This window comes from Mustela nigripes, chromosome 2, assembly GCF_022355385.1.
Source record: "Mustela nigripes isolate SB6536 chromosome 2, MUSNIG.SB6536, whole genome shotgun sequence".
In the NCBI taxonomy this organism is placed as follows: Eukaryota; Metazoa; Chordata; class Mammalia; order Carnivora; family Mustelidae; genus Mustela; species Mustela nigripes.
The window spans coordinates 112,993,900-113,015,853 of NC_081558.1; the positions used below are offsets into that span (position 1 = coordinate 112,993,900).

Sequence of the window (21,954 nt, forward strand, 5' to 3'; positions counted from 1 at the left end):
TGCAATAACAGCTCACAGAACTCATGGAAACATTTACTTCTGTTTACTGGCTGAAAAGTTTATATTAAAGTATACAAATGAACAGCCAGGTGAAAAGGTACGCAGGGTGAGATCTGGAAGGGTTCTGAAGGCAGGAGCTTCTTCTGTCTCTGTAGAGTTCTGGCATGTAGGTGGATGTGTCACCAACCTGGAAGGTCTCCAGACTACATAGTTTAAGGATTTTTTGTGGAGGCCTCATCACATAATAATGTAATCATTTATCAATTATGATCAATTTGAACTCAATCTCTAGCCCCTCTCCCCTCCCTAGAGGATGGGGATTGGGGCAGAGAGTTCCAAGCTTCCCGTCATGCCTTGGTCTTTCTGGTGATCAGTTCCCATCCTGAAGTTATCCAGGAGCCTACCAAGAGTCACCTCATTAGAACAAAAGATGCTCTCATTACCTAGGAAATTCCAAGGGATTTATGTCAGGAACCGGGAGCAAAGACCAAATATACATTTTTTCACAGAGTTGTTTATAGTTTTTGTCTTACATATAAAGCTGTTATAAACGTCTGTCTACAGGTTTTTGTGTGAACACAAGTTTTCTGGAAATTATACTCAAAAGTGCTAGATTATATGGTATTTGCATGTACTGTTTTTAAAGAAACTGCAGCACTCTTCCAGAGTGGCAGTACCATTTAATATTCCCACCCACAATGTATGAATGATCCAGTTTCTCTGCGTTTTTTAGGGTTTAGAACTTTGGGTAAGGAAGGAGTTCTGAAAATAGGACCCTAACATCACAAACATAAAGGAAATGATTGATAAATTCAGCATTAAAAAAAATTTTAACTGGGGCACCTGGGTGGCTCAGTGGGTTAAGCCTCTGCCTTCGGCTCAGGTCATGATCCCGGGGTCCTGGGATCAAGCCCCAAGACGGGCTCTCTGCTCAGCAGGGAGCCTGTGCCTTCCTCTCTCTCTCTGCCTTCCTCTCTCTCTGCCTGCCTCTCAGTCTACTTGTGATCTCTCTCTGTCAAATAAATAAATAAAATTTTTTAAAAATTTAGCTTATTTTCATTAAAGGACAGTAAATGTGGGGCATCTGGGTGGTTCAGTTGGTTAAATGTCTGCCTTCGGCTCAGGTCATGATCCGCGAGTCCCGGAATTGAGTTCTGCCCGCATTGGACTCCCTGCTCGGCGGGGAGTCTGCTTCTCCCTTGGTCCTTCACTCTAATCGTGTTCTCTCTCACTCTCTCTTTCTCAAATAAATAAGTGAAATCTTTTTTAAAAGGACACTAAATGTGAAAAGTCAAATCATAAACTGGGAAAATACCTTTGCAACACGTAACTGACAAAAGAATAGTAGAAAATGTGTAAAACATGCCTATAAATGAGTAACAGTGACAAAAAACCCTATCAAAAAATGAACTGAATAAATGAACAGAAAACACAAACAGCCAATAAGCAACAAAAAGATATTCACATAAATACAGGGAACAAACTGCTGGTCGCCAAAGGTGGGGAGGTTTGGGCAAAATGGGTGAAGGGGAGAGGGAGGTTCAGGCTTCCAGGTATGGGATGACTAAGTCATGGGGATGAAAGGCACAGCCTAGGGAATACAGTCAATGGTACTTCATAGTGTTGTATGGTCACAGTGGTGAGCATAGCATAGCGTATAGATTTGTCAAGTCACTATGTTGTACAGGCAGAACTAATGTAATATTGTGTGTCCCCTATACTTGAGTTAGAAAAAAAAAAAAGGAAACACTGAGATGTGAAAAGGTTGTGAGGATACCCCTGGATGCTGCTAATGAAAAGAGAGTGGGAAGCTAGTAGAAACAACTCAAGAAGTTAGAAACATGATCAAACATTTGAGGACAGTAATATATCCAGGGCCAGTGGGCTGGGTTTTGTCTTTTTTTTTTTTAATTTAACTTGAGAGAGAGAAAGCACACAAATAGGGGAGAGGGACAGAGGGAGAGAGAAGCAGAATCCTTGCTGAACAGGGAGCCCGATGCAGGGTTCAATCTCAGGATCGGAGGATCATGACCTGAGCTGAAGGCAGATGCTTAACTGACTAAGCCACCCCGGCTTCCCAGGGGTCTGGTTTTTACAGTCCATAAAGTTCCAAAGCACATTCTTTTTTTTTTTTTTTTAAGATTTTATTTATTTATTTGACAGAGAGAGATCACAAGTAGGCAGAGAGGCAGGCAGAGAGAGAGAGGAGGAAGCAGGCTCCCTGCCGAGCAGAGAGCCTGATGCGGGACTCGATCCCAGGACCCTGAGATCATGACCCGAGCCGAAGGCAGCGGCTTAACCCACTGAGCCACCCAGGCGCCCCCCAAAACACATTCTTAACAGAGGTTTATAATAGAAACTGGAGGGAAAGAAAATAAAGTTATTATCACAAGGGCTACTATTTATATATATCTTTTAAATGGGAGAAGGATGGCAGGAACCAGAAGCACCCGCTCCGAAGCTGTGAAATACTCCTATTGTTCCTGATGACATGTCTAAGCTAGTACTGCCTTAAAATGTTTTGCTTTGTTTTTAGGTCATATTTCAGACCACAAGGCTCACCTCAACCCTAACATATGAACAGGATGTTCTTTTGCAAAGGATATTGTCAGTTATAATGGTCTTGACACAGAAAACCCAAAGCCACCTGTCAATAGGTGGAAAAAAAATTAGAAAATGACATCTAGAGAAATATAAATGTGGAGATGGGAAAGGGAAAAGAAATGATGCAAAAATGATGTTAAGAAATTTGAAATTCCTGAAAGATGTGGTAAACACTCTTCACTGTATGCTATTGGCAAAAGTCAAGGACAGGTTTCTGCATGAGAAATATGTTCTGAGTAATGGAAAGAAACACATGAGAATGTGCAAGCAGAAATGCCTGTTGGTATATAATTAACATCTTTAAGAACTCAAAGGCAAAGTTGAATTATAAAAATGGGTTGCTAATTTTCCATATGAGACATGGAAAAATAAAATAAAATATACCAGGATGGGCTAAAGGGATTTTAACTAGGGAGAGTAAAATACGGATTCTTGGTTGGCTGGCATTAATGCATACATTTAATCACTCAGTGAGTCTGTATTAAGGACCCATGGTATATCAGGATTATTACCATATACTGAGTTATAAAAATGAATGAGACATTGTACCTGATCTACACGAAGATCTATACTCTCTTAGTGGAGACAGAAATATAAATAAATCTCTGAAATGTATTCACCTAATTGAAGTATAATTCAGAAATTTGTCTTTGGTCTTCTTTTTCTTCCCTTTTCAGTTCCTGAGGGCCAGCTGTTAGAATCCTTCCCAAGATCATATCTGCCCAGGAAGGTGTAAAGTATTATTGATTAGGAACACTTTAAAAACTAGGGGGTTTTTGATAGTAAACATAATACATGTTCATTGAAAACAACTAAGAAAACACAGGTGAAGATATAAAAGAAAAGGGTAATCATTTCTCATCCCATTATCCAGGACAAAGTGCCATCTGCACTTTTTTCTCTGCACTTCTCTCAAGCCCTGTTTTTCTTTAATTTCTTTCTTTCTTTCTTTTTTTTCAAACAGAACTTAACATATAAAAACTGTTTTGTAACTTGTTTTTTCCACTTTATATGTCAGGGACCTGTTGTTTCCATGGTATTAACTTTGATCTATAGTCTTACTTTAAATGGCTACAAATCATCTAATTGTATGGCTATGTGATGATTTGTTTAACTTGAGCCCTTTAATTGAGGTCCTTAACCAGCCTTCCTAGGCCTCCTCTAAGCATGTATATCAGATTTTATTTATTTATTTGAGCAAGAAAGTGAGTGAGCGCAAGTGGGGGGCGGGGCAGAGACAGAGGGAGAAAGAGAATCTCAAGCAGACTCTGCTGAATGTGAAGCCCCAAGCAGGGCTTAATCTCATGACCCTGAGATCATGATCTGAGTGGAAGTCAAGAGTCAGACGCTTAACCAACTGAGCCACACAGGTGCCCCCAAGCATATATTCAGAAGGCCCTCCCTGTTTGATTTTGTGAACTCTGGAGGTGGGGAGAGATACAATATATCATTTATTTCAAAGAACAGTTTCAGGAATGAGAGAGGTAAAGGCAAGTGAAATGAAAGTGGTTGATGAAAGAAGCATTTTGCAATTATAAATATTTTACAGTGATTTCTTACAAATGAGACTTGACCTTTTCATTTTTTAAAATCTGTAAATGTGTCTGAAAGACTTCAAATCACATTAGATTACAGTTGTTTAGAGTGAGCTATCAGAGTGTCTGCAAGAATACTCTCGCTCCAGTGTTTGTAGACCTACCCTAAATGTACTGAGGAGCCAGTACCTCCTGAAGAAACCTCCTGATTCTTGGGACAATCAATCAAGGAGAGACTCTGCTGACCCCGACCTCCATTTTTAACAGTCAGAAGTTAGGTGTGGCTAAGGAATACTGAAAGTGTTTAGGAATGAGAACCATGGCATATGAGAAATCAGGAATTTGTTTGGGGCAGTTCTGAACCTGCTCCTTAGGGTTGGAGTTTGGGGAGTATAAATGGGGATAAGTGGCTAAGATCAGAAAAGGGGCCCAGGTCTGGCTGGCTCTAACACCAAGAGAAACTGCAGCTGTGGTCTGCAGGGAGAAGTGGATGTGGATATCTGCTTAGGTGTTCCAGAGGACGATGACCGTGACCACGGAGGTGGCCATGAAGAGCAGGTAGAGGCGGAAGAGCAGGGTGTCCATCATGTGGCTGAACTGCACCCACAGGTTGACCAAGGGCTGTCTCTGAGCCTCTTGTTCCTCCTGGATCCTTGACTCGGGGCTCCCAGTTAACTCTGCTTCTCTGGGACCTGCCACCTTCCCCACCAACTCCACGGGCTCCTTCATGCCTATAGAGAAACAGAGACTCGGCCATGGGCCATGAAGTGCACCTGGGGAGGGAGGGGGCCAGGGAAGAAGGCAAAGCAGGGAGTGGAGGTGTGGGAAGAGGAGGTGGGGGCAGTGCTGACTCCCCTTACCAGGCAGGTGGTTGGGGGTGGGGCCCAGGCCCTTATTTCCCTTCTGGGGCACAGAGGGGTAGCATTTCCTTGGGCTGGCCCAGTAGAGAAGCAGAGAGTGGAGCCACTGAGGCATGGGTGGGGGCTGGGTGGTGGCCAGGTGCAGCAGGTAGGTGATGAAGATGGTCTCTAGCAGGCTGACCACCATTAGGGACAGACACAGGGCAAAGTACACACCTGAGGGAAAAACAGATTATAAGTAAATGAGGACAGATTCATCTCTACACTTTTCTTAAGACTTTCTCCAAATCCAGTCTGTCCTGGCAACCCCTTCCCTCCTTAAGTGGAGAGGGAGCTGGTTCCCCTCCCTATGCCCTGCTGCGTTTGCTTTCCTGGAAAGTGGAAAGGACCATACTGATGAGGGGGGTGCCACTGGCTGGGAGTAAGTCATTCATCATGAGCAGGAAGACGTTGTAGCCCAGCAGAAGTGTCATCTTGAATGGGGCACGATTCTCGCTTTCTGCCGGAATATAGAAGCTGAGGGCGTCGATAACAACCAGAAAGCCACTGGGCACCAGGAGGTTTATGACATAGAGGCTGGGCCTGCGCCTGATGGCCACCTGCGGGGGAGGAGAGATTGTGGAGATGTCAGAGGGTGTATATATATATATTTTTTTTTTTTTTAAAGATTTTGTTTATTTGACAGAGAGAGAGAGCACAGACAAGTGGGGGAGCAGCAGAGGGAGAGGGGAGAAGTAGGATCTCCATTGAGCAGGGAGCCCAATGTGGAGCTTGATCCCAGGACCCTGGGATCATGACCTGAGCTGAAGGCAGAGGCTTAACCCACTGAGCCACCCAGGTGCCCAGAGGGCTCTTGTATATTTGACTGTAATCCTTGCTGATGTGCTGTTAGGCTGGCTTGGGATGATGGCTTTAGGTAACACATGCATTTAATTGTGCCCTATAGAAGTGCCCTGCTTTGTTGTCTAATTTTCAGCGGTAAATGTGTCCAACCTGCTGGCAACAAAACAACTATAGACTTTCAGGGGCAAAGAGGGCCCTTTGGACCATCACAGAGGTGGCTGCTCCATTCTTAACAGTAGAGCTTGTAAGTGCCCAGCTGCACCTCCTCTCTGCAGGGTGGAGGACGGGAGAAAGAGGTGAGGAAAGGGGAGACTGTGGTGATCTTTCCTCAGGGCAGTTAGGATAGAGGGTGGAGTGGAGAGCAGGTGCTTAACCCCCTGGAAATTCTTTTTACATCCCAAAGTGCCTTAGATCAAGAAGAAAATCATGGAGGAACTGGGACCAGAGGTCAAACAGGGGACCCTTGAACTTACATAGAACGTGATTTGGTCATATAGGTTGCTGCCGACCAACATCTTTGGGGTGGCCTTGTTGATGCCCAGGAGCTCCCACTCTCCCTGGGTCTGGATGAGGTTACGAGATGTATCTGTTATCTCCCAAACCTCCTTGTCCATGCCCAGTAGCATGCTGTCCACTGTAAGGGAAGCCGGGGGCAACTCAGTCCAGAAGTGTTCCCCAGTTTCCTGCCCCCAAATTAAATTCCTCCCCCACTGAGATTCTTGAGCAAAATTTCCTCTCTGTTTCTTTAAGATAAGTCATCCAGGTTTTCTCAAAAGTGGGTTATAGGACAGTAATTCATGTGTATGCAGGCTGCGGCTTGATTTTTTTTTTTTTTAGTTGGAAGCAAGACTGAGTTGTTGTTATGTTACGGGAATATTGGATATGACTCAAATGTGATTCAAGAACTTTTGCAATCATTCCCATTTTCCTTCTCTATCCCCTAGTTGTATGATGTTGTTTTAGTGGAATTGAACTTGAAGAGCTCAACCTTTTTATAATTACATGCATGCCCATTAGAATGGTTAATATAGGGGCACCTGGGTGGCTCAGTGGGTTAAGCCTCTGCTTTCAGCCTAGGTCATGATCCGAAGGTCCTGGGATAGAGCCCTGAATCGAGCTCTCTGCTCACCAGGGGGCCTGCTTTCCCCTCCCCCTCTGCCTACTTCTCTGCCTACTTGTGATCTCTCTCTCTCTGTCAAGTAAATAAATAAAAATCTTAAAAAAAGAGAGAATGATTAATATATCTAAATCTACCACATGAAACCTGGTGGCATTCAGTGTTTACTGGTTTAAGCATGTTAGCTATCAAAATTAAAAGTCTTCAGCTAAAAAACGTAGAGCAGGAGCTTTACAGCAGCTCAGGGTCAGATGGGCCACATTTGGCACAAGGGCCATCCAAGATCTCAAGCAGTAATTCTTTCTTTTTTTTTTTAATAGAGTCTTGATTTTTTAAATTAATTTTTTAAAGATTTTATTTATTTGACAGACAGAGATCACAAGTAGGCAGAGAGGCAGGCAGAAAGGCAGGCAGAGAGAGTGGGGGAAGCAGGCTCCCTGCTGAGCAGAGAGCCCGATGCGGGGCTCGATCCCAGGACCCTGATATCATGACCTGAGCCGAAGGCAGAGGCTTTAACCCCATGAGCCACCCAGGCGCCGCCCCCCTTTTTTTTAGTTTATTTACTTATTTATTTATTTTAGTAATCACTACACCCACCATGGGGCTCGAACTCACAACCTGGAGATCAAGAGTTGCATGCACTTCTGACTGAGCCAGCTAGGTGCCCCTGTAGTTCTCTCTCTCTTTCTTTTTAAGAATTTTTATTTATTTCTTAGAGAGAGAGAGAGGACATGAGGGAGGGTGAGGGGGAAGAGCAGAGGGAGAGGGAGAAAAGAGACTCCTTGCTGAGCGCAGAGCCTGATGTGGGTCTAGATTCCAGCACCCTGAGATCATGACCTGAGCCAAAGTCAGACTCTCAACCAACTGAGCCAGGCATCCCTCTCTAGTTCTTTTTTTTTTTTTAATAAACTTTTTTGAGGAGTTAAAGCAGTAATTCTTAACCCTGCCTGCACATTAGCACCACCTGAGAACATGTAAAAATATCAGCACCTGGGCCCCTCCTGGAAGAACTACATTGGAATCTCTGGGGTGAATCATGGTTGTTTGTATTTTTAAAAAAGCTTGAGTGGGCAGCCAGGGTTGAGAAACACTGATCTAAAACCTTCCCTGACCATATACCTATATCAATAAATATCTTCCCCGCATCTTGAATAACTAGCAAAACATGTCTTGCCCACCTGTGTAAAGGAAGGAACTGAAGGTGAGCGTGCAGTTCTGTTGGTCGAAAGGAAAGTAGAAGATGTCCAGGTTACAGATGCTGGTCACCCGCACTGGCCTGTCGTACTTCATTCGACCTTCACTGTTGACAAAGGCGGTGAGACCTGGTGGTGCTCGATCCACATCCATGCTGCTCAGGAGAGGGAGGGAGTGGGTGTTGTGGGGCCTTCATTGGCTTTTGTTTCCCTCCCTTCCCATGTCTTCCTTTACTGTGCTCCCCTTTTGGACTCTTTCTCTCCTGTCGCTCTATCTTGTCCCTTGTATGCCTCATGGGGTCCTGTGGCGGTTAGTTAATTGAGGCTGTGCCCCTGTCTGAGTCTTCTGATGTTCCTGTGCCTTGCACTGACCCGAGGCTGTTCTTTGCAGACGGGCTTCATGCTCGCTTTCCCCAGCCCCCATACGCACGATTCCAAGATGAAGATGTCTGGGATCCACAGGTTTTCAGCTGAGACAGTGAGTCTTTTGAGGCTGACGCACTCTTCCGGGTTCCAACTGATTAAAAGATTGTCCCACATCTGTAGCCAGGGCAGTGGGAAACAGAGATGAACAATGTGGAGCTTATTCAGTCAGCTCCTCCTGCCCCTCCCCTTATTCTTCTTCCCACACTCATGTCCCTAACGATCACAGCCTGTCTCTCCCTTCTTTACCTAGCCATGTGTTATTGGTAAAGTACCCTGTAATGGCCTTGTTTTCTTTCCAGGAAGAGCAGAAGTATATCCTAAAACCCTTTGGTCCCAGGAGCACACCAATATATTGGCCTTCAAACCATTTGGCCATTGTCTTAGATCATCATTTCTACCTTTGTAAGCTCCCCCAGGAAAGTGCATGTGCCCAAGGCCAGTCCAGTTCTAGATGGAGTGATTTGGTCCCCTAAAGATTATAGATTTAGTAGAGGTTGGGACTAGGAAACCCCTACATTGCTCCTCAAATTTATACTACAAATGGAAGTGAGATGGGGATAATTGCATCTGCCTTACCAAATTCATCCACAGGAATGATGTCAGAAGCTGGAGCTGTGCATTCTGGTAAAGAAATTCCCATCCAGGATTATTAGTACAAAAATACTTTGCCCATGCCTATTTCATATTCCTACCAATGTTTACTAACTTATTGGGTCAGACATATTTCTAGGTGCTCAACTGTCTATCTTGCTTGTCTTCCCTTGTATCTAGGGACAATTCAGGTTTTAACTGACATAGACACTTCTTCCTGGAACATTCCAGAAAGGATAGACTCTAGAAGGAATCCTTCCTGAAAAAGTACCACTACAGCATTCTTCTTTATGTCTCCCCATCCCATAGGAAAATCCTCTAATTTGTGCAGAATCCATTTAGAGGATCTGTTGTTCACCACTGAATCAGAACAATGTTGTGTTGACAAGACAGAGAGGATCCTCATTCCCTATTAGAAAAATGGAAGGTGGGGACCACGTCTCACCACTTCCAGGATGGCAGACAGGGTGAAGGAGATGTTGACTTGAGTGGGAATGCTGTTGTTGACGACTGGACGGAAGGCCTTTCTGTCAAACACTGCTTGGAAGGCAGCAGGATCCACCCCATACTGGTCAAAGCCAGAGCAATTGATGGTGAAAGCTTCGCCTCCTCCTGTAGTGAGCAGAGACCCTATAAGAGAGGGCCTCTATGGCCAGGGCTGAAGCCTCTCTGCAGAGAGAAAACAGGTGACATACTGGGAGGGTGATGAGCTCTCCTTCCTGGGCCAAGATTCACCAAGGCCAAAGCCCTTCCTGCCGGGCCAGAGAGGACAGTCTGACCTGGTAGGCAAATGGTGGAAGTAGATGTGGTGACCTTGGCCAGTGCTCTATTCTCATTCCTATTGTTTCGCCATCATGCAAAACCTGTCCAAATCTATATGCAAACTTGGTCTTGGTACAATGGCACCCGCTTCAACAAGTCCTCAAGTGCACCCATCACAGGCTTCTTGGGTCTATGTAGGAGCACCTCTCAGCACTGCCTTAAAACTTGTCATCCAGGTCACTTAGAAATCTGCTATGGTGTATTTCTATTCCTCATTCTCAGGGACTTCCATTTACTGAAGACGAAAACTGGCTTATCAAGAAAATAAGGGAAGTAAACAATTGTACTTTCTAGGTGGAGATGGGTAACAGGTAGTAGGCACTCTGAATTGGTGTGTACCTCAGTGCCATGCATTTATTTTTCCCTTCTCAGATGTAGTGACTTAAGATGTCTTGGGGCTTATTTCCAGAATTGGGATAATTAGATGATATCACTGAGGTTATACCAGATGCCAATCATATAGAGTGAGACCTGTGCATATGTTATGTTGTCTCTTGGCTATGATCAGAGGTCATCTTGGTAGTACCTGGGCAGAATCTTTCCCCATTTCCAGCACTGGGTGATCTTTTGCTCTGCTTGCTCCTCTACAACTCCATCTTTTTCCATAATATTCAAGGCATATACCCAGACTAGGAACAAATATTCCCTCATGGAAGCAAAGCATCTACTCCTACCTCAGATTGATTCCTACCCTCCCTCAGTGTTCTACACTTACTCTTTCATGACACGTTTAAAATCTGTGGCTACTCTTCTCACAGATACCATACCAAGGGAAGAGGATAGGGAGAATGAGATGAGGGTGTGCTGGGAGGGACACTGGAAGTGAAGGAAAAGGTGGAATTGGCAAGGTGGTGAAGTGGGACAGTTTGGCAGATTCCTGTATGGACAGGAATAGAGAAGGCTATATGTCCTGATCAACAGATTGTCTTTCCATCCATCACACACACACCCCCACACACATCGAGACAAAGATATTAGGGAAAAAACTTAATATGTGAATTCTGAATGTCCTCCAAGCGCTGCAGGAAAGTTCCTAGATGTCGTTAAGAACCATATTCTGGTCTTCCCTGTTCTTGCCCCATCTTACCTGGAAGCAGAAGGCTGACAGTGAGGCAGAGGAGGACTCCCCCCTCCAAAGGCCACCCCCCTTCCATCCTCCTCTTCTGGCCTCTTCTCTGGGGATTCACCAGGAGCCCCCAAACTGTTGAGCTTAAAGGAGCTCAGACCACACCTTGGTTCCTGGTTTTGAATAGTGCTCTTGACAGGTGACCCCTCCCTGGTGAGAGGCTGTGGCCAGGGAGATCACATCAGAGTGTCCTGCTTTGCCCCTGTGCTGGTATGCCTTCCGGGTGCCAGGCAGTGGGGAAGTTGGGCCAAGACTAAGGGAGAAGCGCCTGTTTGGCAACAGTTTGCTGAGATCAGTAATAAAATAACTTGCCTTAATGAGAGGGTGAGGCCTGGGGAAGTAAGAATTAAGTTCTTTTAAGATCAGGGAACCTGCAGATTTGGAAAGGTAGCAATATTTAGTGATTTGGTTATGTGTTCATTAGGGATAATTGCAAATACCAAATTTTTTTTTTTTAAAGATTATTTATTTATTTATTTATTTGACAGACCAATCACAAGTAGGCAGAGAGGCAGGCAGAGAGAGGAGGAAGCAGGCTCCAGTGAGCAGAGAGCCCGATGTGGGGCTCGATCCCAGGACCCTGAGATCATGACCTGAGCCGAAGGCAGAGGCTTAACCCACGGAGCCACCCAGACGTCCCACAAATACCAGATTTTAAAGCATAATTCCTGCCTTCATCATCTATTGTCTATATTTTTCCAACAGCCCCTAACAAGATTTTCTCCTTTCAATCCCACTGCCTTTCCAATTCATTTTCCCTAAACCAAATTTTCTATACATTTTTTACCTTATGCATTTATTACACGATAATATAAGTCATAAAATTAAGGTAGCAGAACCATTTTTAATGTCTTTGTGTTATCAGTTGTGTGATGCATTATCATAAACTAGTAAACTCAGATAACATCAATCTTAATGGCAATGGTATCAACATTATATCTTAGGTGCCATCTCTACAGAAAACACAATTGGACCAAATGAGTGAGTTGGAGCATTGTTCTGTTAAATATCTTAGTTACATTTCCAGAAAGACACTTGGAAATTTTTTTCTTGCAGAAAGGGGGAAGGATCAGACCTAGGATACGAAAGAAACTTTGTTCAGAATGGAAGATTATGGGACGCCTGGGTGGCTCAGTAGGTTAAGCCTCTGCCTTCGGCTCAGGTCATGATCTCAGGGTCCTGGGATCGAGTCCCACACTGGGCTCTCTGCACAGTGGGGAGCCTGCTTCCTCCTCTCTCTCTCTGCCTGCCTCTCTGCCTACTTGTGATGTGTCAAATAAATTAATAAAAATCTTTAAAAAAAAAAAGAAAGAAAAAGAATGGAAGATTATGACAGCCCTGAACAGAAAGAGCTGAGGATGGCAGGAATGACTGAGGGGCCTGAAGTAGGAAAGCATAGGAGAGACATATTTTCTGTCTAAGGTTTGAAATACCTGCAGTGCCTCAGCCCCACCCGCTCTGTGAGGCATTTCTTCCCTGTTTTGGAAACTTGGCCAGAGGACTGGGCCATCATGCCACATAGGACCAAAGTACTACTGTGTCTATATCCACAGGGATACACCTGGGGGGTACTGGTCTCCTGGATCAGGTAAGAGTGAAGGACTCCCAAGGACACTTGAGTTCCACAGATAGGCTGGCTACCCAACCTTAGGTCTAGGACAGGAGGGTTAAATTCAAGCCCTGATGAAAGGCAGCTGACGACTGTTGATGTATATCTGCCTTTATCAAGGCTGGCTGAAAAACTGGACCCAAGTCTATAGGCTAGACTCAAAAGTAGATCTGGCTGCCAGGAAATGCATATGATGGAGGCAGGAGTAAGGCCTCTCCTCTCCTGCTCTGTAACCTCATGAGAAGCAGGAGGCACATCTTGTTCTCCTACCCATTGTGCCCCCCACCCCAGTGGGTGGCATATAGCAATTAGCAGTCAATAAATGGTAGTTAAATACTGGTTCCATCAGGTCACTATGGATGGGGAGAAACACACGGGCACTTTGGGCAGATGTAGGAAACGTGGTAGGGAACCTCATGGGAGTCCTGAGGCCACATCAGAGAAGTTGCTTGCTATTCCCATGGTGTGGCTAAGGTGTGGGCCTCCATCTTGGGTGTTGCTTGGTAGAGATGGGGGTTGGCAGATGTACATCAGGTGAGATACAGAGGCCTAGAGCCAGGGCCCAGCCTTTTATTTCTGACTGCCTCCCGTCTAAATTTCCAATAAAGGCCTAACCAGAGCTGCCATTAATTGAGTTTGTGCTGTGTGCCCTGCGATGTGGTAGGCATGTTACGGTATTCTTATCCTCCCAAATGCTTGGAGCGGTCAGTGGTATTACTCCCATTTCACAGATGAAGAAAATGGAGGTAAAGAAGCCAAAAATATCGTGCTCAGTGTCTATCCAGGTAGAAGTGGGTAGAATGCAGATTCAAACCCAAGTCTGAAAAAAAAAAACCAAAAAAAAACCCAAGTCTGATTCCATTGTTCTTTCCTTGCTCTTTTTATTATGCCATAGCTGGGAAGTCTTTTGGACTGGATTATAGGCCCCTAGTTTCCCACCAGTGAAATTCCTAGGCCTAGACAATGCTTGGATTCAAAGGTAAACAGTGGGGAAGCTGTAGTTTTGCAAGTCACAGACACCAGTAACTTTCTCCTTAGCTCATTCCAAGTGGGTTCACAATGCATGATCCCACTTATCTGGGACCCTGGTGGATCAGGTTTGAAAAGATAGTATAACCTGGCAAGGGCAGAGTGAGACGATGGAAGGGGGAAACAAGAACCATTTGCAGCTCTAATAGATGGCAGTCACCCACAGAGGCCACTGGCCAGGGGTAAGGATCCAGGAGCAGAAAGGCAGCTGGAACATCCAAACTGCTGTGGGTCACTAGCTGGGGTCAAGCTGGCTATGGTGTCTGGAGCAGGAGAGAAGGAAACTCTTGAGACTCTGAAACATACCTGGAAAAAGAGTCCCATGGACAAGTACTCATCTGAGCTGCCGTTTTGACAGGCCCAGGCTCTGACCCCAGGCTTTCTTGAAGTATGACAACCCCACACTTATCACTTCACTTTTCTTGCCTAAAAAATGAGGGGGCTGAACTAGAAAGTCAGTAATTCTTTATGTCTGTAGCCTCCCACCTAGAAGTCGATTTTGCACACTAAGTCTCAGTCTGCATGATAAATGGATGCTCTCTTGTGCATCACATTTGGCTTTCTAGTTTCTGTAAGCTCGTAAATGATTTTTTAATGCATATTTAAAAAATAATTTAATCTGCATCATTAGCTCCACTTCACAAATGAAATTTAAACTTATGGGGTGAGTCCTCTTGTACAAGTTTTTACCCAACAAATAATGTGGTCAGATTAGAACCCAAGGTTGCCAGATTCCAACGTCTCCCTATTATACTATTCACCCCCAACCCCTGCCCCCGACATTTATAAGAACCAGTGCTAATGAATGACCAAATAGGAGAGGTTATCGAAGGGAGGGGCAGAACCTGGAGGAGAGATGGACTCCCGAGTGGTCCAGTCAGTTAAGTGTCTGCCTTCAGCTTAGGTCATGATCCCAGAGTCCTGGGATCGAGGCCCTCATCCGGCTCCCTGCTCAGCAGGGAACCTGCTTCTCCCTCTGCCTGCAACTCCCCCTGCTTGTGCTCTCTCTCTCTCTTACTCTTTCTGACAAACGAATAAATAAAATCTTAAAAAGAAAGAAAGAAAGAAAGAAAGAAAGAAAGAAAGAAAGAAAGAAATTGGAGGAGGGAAAGGATAGGCTTGAAATGAAGTCTGTGACTTCACATTCCAGAGTGGAAATGAAGGAGGAGGAGGGCCAAGGAGGCGGATGAGATAATACATGTGAATGTCAGGTTAATAGGGAGCTGAAAGAAAATGTGGGAAACATGGAGAAATACTGCCTATAATGGTTTAGAGAAAGGAAGTGAACACAAGTGTGTGCCAGAGCCACAGGTGGTAATTCAGATGAATGGACAAGGTGAAGGGCTATCCTGCAGAGGCAAGCCATCAAATGCAAGCTAGCCCAGGTGGGACCAGTGGCCTGTCAGCAGATTTTTCTAAAGATTTTCCTAAATTTTTCCAGATTACCTTGCAACGCCTTTCAGAGGCTTGCCCTGTAACAAGAGGAGAGTCATTAGCACCCAAGTGTGCTTCTCGGAGGATTCTGTTATAGATGCAACAGAAATGCAACAACCGTATCTGTAAATTTTCTGGAAGAGTTATGGCTTCAAGGCTCCACGTGATTATCCCTTGCATGTTAAGATCGTGTGCTCAGATTCTGCTTGTGGAGAAGATAAAATCATTGTAATTATATTATGCTTTCTCTTCCTGAGAGGGGATCTAGTTTCTTAATTCTTGTGTCAAAAAAGACAAATTGCACATCTCCTGTTCAAATAAAACAAAAAGCTATGTGTCGGAAAAAAATGTGAAGAAAATAAGCAGGAAAATATGTACCATGAAGATGGGTGGGAAAACGAAAATGCTACAAATTGATCTTAAATAATTTCAGGACCCCCCCACCCCCACCCAGAGCGGGGTCAATGAGCTTCTTGGCAAAATCAAGAGTGAGTTTCCAGGTGAGATGACCATCTTGGGATAGGGCATAAGAGATAAGAGTAGAAGATCCCAGGACCTTGAGACCATGACCTGAGCTGAAGGCAGAGGCTTAAGCCACTGAGCCATCCAGGTGCCCCATACCCTGTGCAGGTCTCGTCCTAGTTTGGAGGGCGGAGAGGCGGAGGCTCAGAGTCCAGTATCTAACCCTGGCTCGGTCACTTTCTAGCTGGAGTACCTGGGAGACAGCTCAATGGCTATCCCTTCACCTCTGTGTTTCATTTCCTTCATTTATTTCATCTCCTGTATCCGAGTGTATAAAATGGGGGCCATAATACAAAACCATAGCACTAAAACCTAAAGAGCTCTGAAAACCAAATGATTTTTCATGAGTTATTCAGTGGCAAAACCTGACCTGAACTGATGTGAGACTATCCCTAATTTCCTCTCTGCTCCCTACTGTGAGTATTCATAGATTTCACTGCAGAAATGTTAATGTGTTTGATTATAGTGCATTGCCCCATACCCCATACAGTACATTTATAATTATTTCCTTTTTAAAATCTGAAAAACTCCGAATTCCGAAACGTATTTGGCTCCAAGCGTTTGTGGATCTATAGTTCCTACTTCATAAATTTCCTGTAGGATTAAATGTGATTATTTATCTAAGACCTTTAGGAGACTGCCTGCCAACTTAATAAATGTTGGTTATTGTTATTTCTTTACCGTATCCTTTTTAAAGACCCACTTTCTAGAAAGCTGTGAGTTGAGGAATTGCAGAAATTCTAACAGATATGCTGATTTATTTAGGTGAACATCAGGGGCTCCTGATTTGAGCCCAGATTGTGTATACACTAGTCTTTGGACATGCCTGGAATGCTAGTGATGGTGCGGGGGGCCTTGAGACTGAGAAACCAAACACATTCCTGGGGGGAAAAATTGCAGATCAGAGAAAAGGAGACCTAAGGAACACAAGTTGAGTTGGAAACCATGGGCCTGAGTGCAAGGAGCGTTTTAGAGTTTAGCGGGGGTGTTTCTGCCTCGATACTCCCAGCTTCTCATGGACTCTTTCCCGAGTCCCAGTGGTAGGGGACTGTAAGGAAAGAACAAGTAATAGCTATGTGTCGGAAAAGTGAAGAAACCTCCAGCTGGGGACATCTGCCCCAACTAGCTTGGGCTCTGCTGGCCAGATGCTCTGGTGGTGGGACCTTGGGCCACCACCACCACCAGCAACCCTGCTCATGAATAGTGACAGCCTTGCCACCATTTGGGCATCTGTAGCTCCCTATGGAGGGAGCCAAAGAAGTTTGAGAAAGAGCAGAAGAGAGGAGGAACCCAGAAAATGTTTAGTAAACCCTACCGTTAATCTCTTGCGCTTGAAATAGAAGGCAGTAGCATAAAGGACAGAAGGGAAAAGAAATGGTTGCTAGAAGGAAAAGATTTTGTGTGAATTCTAATTAATTTGCTCTCATCTTTGTGCTTTTCTGAACCTGGGGTGTCCAGCAAATCATGTCACAGCTCCCATGGACAACAACGCCTTGAAGTCTGTATATCTCTCAGACAGCTAATGGGAGAGATGGGCCAAAAGACGAACACTTGCAACATCATAAGGCAAGTGCTAGAAGGGGAATTTTCCAGTTCATACGGGGGCGTTTGTGTTATTCCCAAGTAAAGCAGATGCCATTTTCAAATGGGCTTTCCTTGGCCTCGTGTTCTTTCCTTTGCATGATTAAGGGCCCATCCACTTTGATTGCAACACAGTTAAAGGTAATTTGGGATATGTTAACATCTAAGTGCTTAAGGATGAATGAGTCATATGTCAAGCTGTGACAAAATGCTTCACTCTTGAAGTAAGAGATGCCTGATTCTGGCACATTATTAATTTCTAAAGCTTAATTCCAGGATAACTAGATCCAGGAGATTAACCCCTGTTTTAGTATAATTCCTTGTAATAGGTTTTAAACGCTTCACTCCTCTCTCCCTGCTTTCACAAGTTGTCTAATAGACTTAAAATACCCTTTTTACTGGGGGAATGAGAAGCTTCTCCAAGAAGACTCTCAATCCAAGATTTTTGGTATTGTAATATAACGCTGGGAAGAGCCAATGCTTTCTGCAAAGGGTTTTATTGGGAGTGAGTCAATCAAGAAAGTATGCCAGGAACTTGGATCCTGAGGAGCCAGGCAGGCGGCACATACAGGAGGAGTGAAGGGGGCTGATGGCATGTAGGAGCAAGGACCAACTGTGGGAGGCTTAGGCATCATCCAGGTCTGGTCTGAAACTGCACGGAAGGACTGACTTGAAAACAAGGTGTTTGCCAGAGCTCTGAGGCAGGGATTTGGAAACATAGGGGAGTTTGGCTGGTTTCTAGAGGCAAGAGAAGCTCCAGAATGGAGTTTGCAGCTAGGCATTTGCCTAGGTGTTCCAGAGGATGATGACTGTGACCACGGAGGTGGCCATGAAGAGCAGGTAGAGGCGGAAGAGCAGGGTGTCCATCATGTGGCTGAACTGCACCCACAGGTTGACCAAGGGCTGTCTCTGAGCCTCTTGTTCCTCCTGGATCCTTGACTCGGGGCTCCCAGTTAACTCTGCTTCTCTGGGACCTGCCACCTTCCCCACCAACTCCACGGGCTCCTTCATGCCTACAGAGAAACAGAGACTCAGCCATGGGCCATGAAGTGCACCTGGGGAGGAGGGGGCCAGGGAAGAAGGCAAAGCAGGGAGTGGAGGTGTGGGAAGAGGAGGTGGGGGCAGTGCTGACTCCCCTTACCAGGCAGGTGGTTGGGGGTGGGGCCCAGGCCCTTATTTCCCTTCTGGGGCACAGTGGGGCTGCATTTCCTTGGGCTGGCCCAGTAGAGAAGCAGAGAGTGGAGCCACTGAGGCATGGGTGGGGGCTGGGTGGTGGCCAGGTGCAGCAGGTAGGTGATGAAGATGGTCTCTAGCAGGCTGACCACCATTAGGGACAGACACAGGGCAAAGTACACACCTGGAGGGAAGATGGGGATACCATGAGGGCCGGAGGTACCTCCCAGGACTTTGTGTTTCCTCTTTCCCAAAGGGTCCTTTCCAGGATCTCTTTTCCCTCTGACCTGCTTCCACTGGTCCATGTCCCCAGCCCACTCCCCAACCTTGCTTTTAGTCTCCTGATGGAGGGAGGGGCCATACTGATGAGGGGCGTGCCAGTTGCTGGGAGTAAGTCATTCATCATGAGCAGGAAGACGTTGTAGCCCAGCAGAAGTGTCATCTTGAATGGGGCACGATTCTCGCTTTCTGCCGGCAGATAGAAGCTGAGGGCATCAATGGCAACCAGAAAGCCACTGGGCACCAGGAGGTTTATGACATAGAGTCTGGGCCTGCGCCTGATGGCCACCTGGGGGAAGGAAAGAGGGCAGCAAGTGAGGAATAGGCTGGGAGACTGCCGACCCAATTAAGAGCAAGAGTTGAGATATGTCCCAGACCAAACTGTCTAGGAAGGAAATTTATCTCAAGTCCCTCTTTCCAACGAAGTCATCTTAATCACCATAGTCTGCCTTTCCAAGATTTGACTCTGCCATGCTGCTTACCACTGAAATGTATCTCATTTCTTGCTGACCCAAGGTGCCAACTTTCTCCACTTCCATTTTTAGCCCTACCAATGTAGGGCTCTTGGCAGGACTGTGCAACCAAATTCTTAGGTATCATGTGTATTTTTTCCTTGTATTTCTTCTTCTTTCCTCATCAAGGTCAAATCTCTAGTGACTTTGATGTTCTGCTTGCTTTCCTCATCAAGGTCTAATCTCTAGTGACTTTGCTTGTGGCCATTCAAGACCAGTGGAAAGGAAAGTAAGATAGTGGCAGATAATTTTGGGGTCACTAGGATTTGGAAGCATAATATCCCATAGATAGTGTTTCATAACTTTTCCAGCATCTCTTTTTAAAAATAAACATAAAATTATGCTGAGTGAAATAAGTCAAGCAGAGAGAGTCAATTATCATATGGTTTCACTTACTTGTGGAGCATAAGGAAAAACACAGAGGACATGGGGAGATGGAGAGGAGAAGGGAGTTGGGGGAAATTGGAGGGGAAGGTGAACCATGAGAGATTGTGGACTCTGAAAAACAATCTGAGGGTTTTGGAGGGGCAAGGGGTGGGAGGTTGGGTGAGCCTGGTGGTGGGTATTATGGAGGGCAGGTATTTCATGGAGCACTGGGTGTGGTGCATAAACAATGAATTCTGGAACACTGAAAAGAAATAAAAAAAATAAAAAAATAAAATGTCAAAGATTTAAAAATATATATAAACATGAAAATTTTGCCTTCTAAAGAGTTCTGATAGTCATGGGAGTTGGGAAGCTCACTTTAACTAGGAGTCACTCCCATGGGAGCTTCCCCCCCACCCCCAGGAGGATTTATTCAATCAATATTCACTGCGTTCCAGGTACTTGGTTCCAGGTGATGGGGGTTTATCAGTGAAAAAAAAAAATGATAAAAAGTCTCCAGCCTTATGGAGCTTACTTTCTAGTGGGAGGGCTTACGTTCTGGTAGGGGACATAAGCTATGAATCTTAGAGGAGATCACAACCACAGTCCCTGAGCTCACATGGAAAATGATTTGGTCATACTGGTTGGTGCCCACAGTCATCTTCATCATTCTCTGGTGGATACCCAGAAGTACCCACTCCCCCTTGCTCCGAATGAGGTTCTGTGATGTGTTCGAAATCTCCTGCACTTTCTTCTCCATGCCCAGGACCACATTCTCCACTGCAAAGGAGACCCAGACAACTCAGCCTCCCAAATGCTCCCAATCCCCTTTCCCAGACTATTGAATTCCTTACTGCTCAACTCCCACACCCCTTTCAGTGAGATCCCTTCACTGTTCTTCTTTCTCAAAATCTTTTCTCCGGGGGCGTGTTGGTGACCTAGTTGGTTAAAGCTTCTGCCTTCAGCTCAGGTCATGATCTCAGGGTCCTGGGATTCAGCCCTGCATCAGGCTCCGCAGGCCATCTGCTTCTCCCTCCGCCCTTCACCCTGCTTGTGCTCTCTCTCTCTCTCTATCAAATAAATAAATAAAATCTCTCTCTTTTTTTTTTTTTTAAAAAGGTCTTAAAAAAAAAAAAAACCCTCTCTCTGCCTCTCAGTAGACTACTACAAAGAGCCTTACTCACCTGTATAGATGAATGAGCTGAAGGTGAGTGTGCAGTTCTGTTCATCAAAGGGGAAATAGAAGATGTCCAGGTTACAGATGCTGACCACCTTCATCGGCTTGTCATATTTGATGAGACCTTCACTGTTGACATAAGCCATGAGACCTGTAGCTGTCTGATCCACATCCATGCTGTATGTGAGAAGGATGGGAAGGTGGACAGTATGGGTTCCCTGTCAGTCGTGGCCTTCTTTCTCAGGCCATGTCATTCCTGCGATCCAAACCCACTCATTTGACTTCCCCTTTCTACCTATAGCTATGTTCCGGGGGGTTTTGGAAGTTCAGTTCAGACATTGCTTTTTCTAAACTGAGTCTTTGTGTGCCCCCTATTGGTTATATCATTCCTTTCCTTGGAAAGAGGGTTTCCTTCTTGCTTTTTTTCAACCCTGATACTCACAACTCCTCGATGAAGATATCTGGAAGCCAAAGATACTCAGCTGCTATGCTGATCTTCCTGATGCCCCCACATTCCTCTGGGTTCCACCTGATGAATGGATTGTACCAGATCTATAGGAAACCGTGGTGTGGGACAAATGGGGTGGGAACTAGTTTTAGTCACACTCTGTCTCCTGCACTTTTCATTTCTTTTTTCTCTCATTTCCTCACTCTCTTACCCCCTCCCTGGTGACAGCTATCACTATGTCATTAACAACGTCTCTCTTCTACTTCTCCCTCAATGCTCTCAAGGGAGACCTTGAGCTTAGCTTTGGAGTCTGTGGGATGCAGCCACTTAAATATTGTCTTCCATGACCTTGGTTTATGCTACTTTCTTTCTGTGCCCCATCTCTGCACTCCAAAACTGGCAGGATAATCAGGAAGTTTTGTGTTTTCATTTGTTAGCCTGATTCTGTTTGAACTTATCTAATTTGTGAGTTTTCTCAGCTTTATCCATTGTAATCTGTGCCCAGGAGTGGAAAAAGGAAGGTAAAGGGGAAACAGTAAAAGGGAAACAGTCTATCATACCACGTTTAGCCACAGGAAAGATGTCATCAGTTGAAGCTGTGCATCCTGAAAAAAAAAATTTTCATCTGGAGTCATTGCCTCCATGAAGTCAAGTCCAATGCCACCACCTGCCTCCTACTCATTTCCAAGGCTGTTCTAGGTGGCAAT

General features: G+C 45.1%; 2 protein-coding genes and 1 long non-coding RNA gene across 15 annotated transcripts in view; 1 reads left to right on the forward strand and 2 right to left on the reverse strand.

Moving 5' to 3' along the window:
* LOC132011998 (uncharacterized) overlaps positions 1-21,954 on the forward strand; it is a 79,231-nt gene that overhangs the window by 48,984 nt on the left and 8,293 nt on the right. For 2 of the 13 annotated variants that reach the window (XR_009402491.1, XR_009402495.1), the window contains one exon: positions 17,170-17,271. The exons of the other annotated variants lie outside the window; for them this stretch is intronic. This is a non-coding gene — a long non-coding RNA (uncharacterized LOC132011998). Of the gene's footprint in view, positions 1-17,169; positions 17,272-21,954 lie in introns of those variants that run through there. 13 annotated transcript variants of the gene reach the window in all.
* LOC132010063 (5-hydroxytryptamine receptor 3C-like) lies at positions 4,574-11,223 on the reverse strand. Its single transcript, XM_059388043.1, has 9 exons — positions 11,079-11,223; positions 9,615-9,781; positions 9,155-9,199; positions 8,583-8,692; positions 8,138-8,307; positions 6,316-6,476; positions 5,394-5,598; positions 5,000-5,215; positions 4,574-4,870 (listed from the first exon to the last, which is right to left on the reverse strand). Exons 1-9 carry the CDS (start codon positions 11,143-11,145, stop codon positions 4,644-4,646), a joined length of 1,368 nt encoding a protein of 455 aa, XP_059244026.1. The 5' UTR covers positions 11,146-11,223; the 3' UTR covers positions 4,574-4,643.
* LOC132010064 (5-hydroxytryptamine receptor 3C-like) lies at positions 18,055-20,938 on the reverse strand. The gene is given in 4 exon segments (XM_059388044.1): positions 18,055-18,305; positions 18,434-18,688; positions 18,829-19,033; positions 20,807-20,938. Coding segments are annotated over 4 exon segments (819 nt in total). The 3' UTR covers positions 18,055-18,078.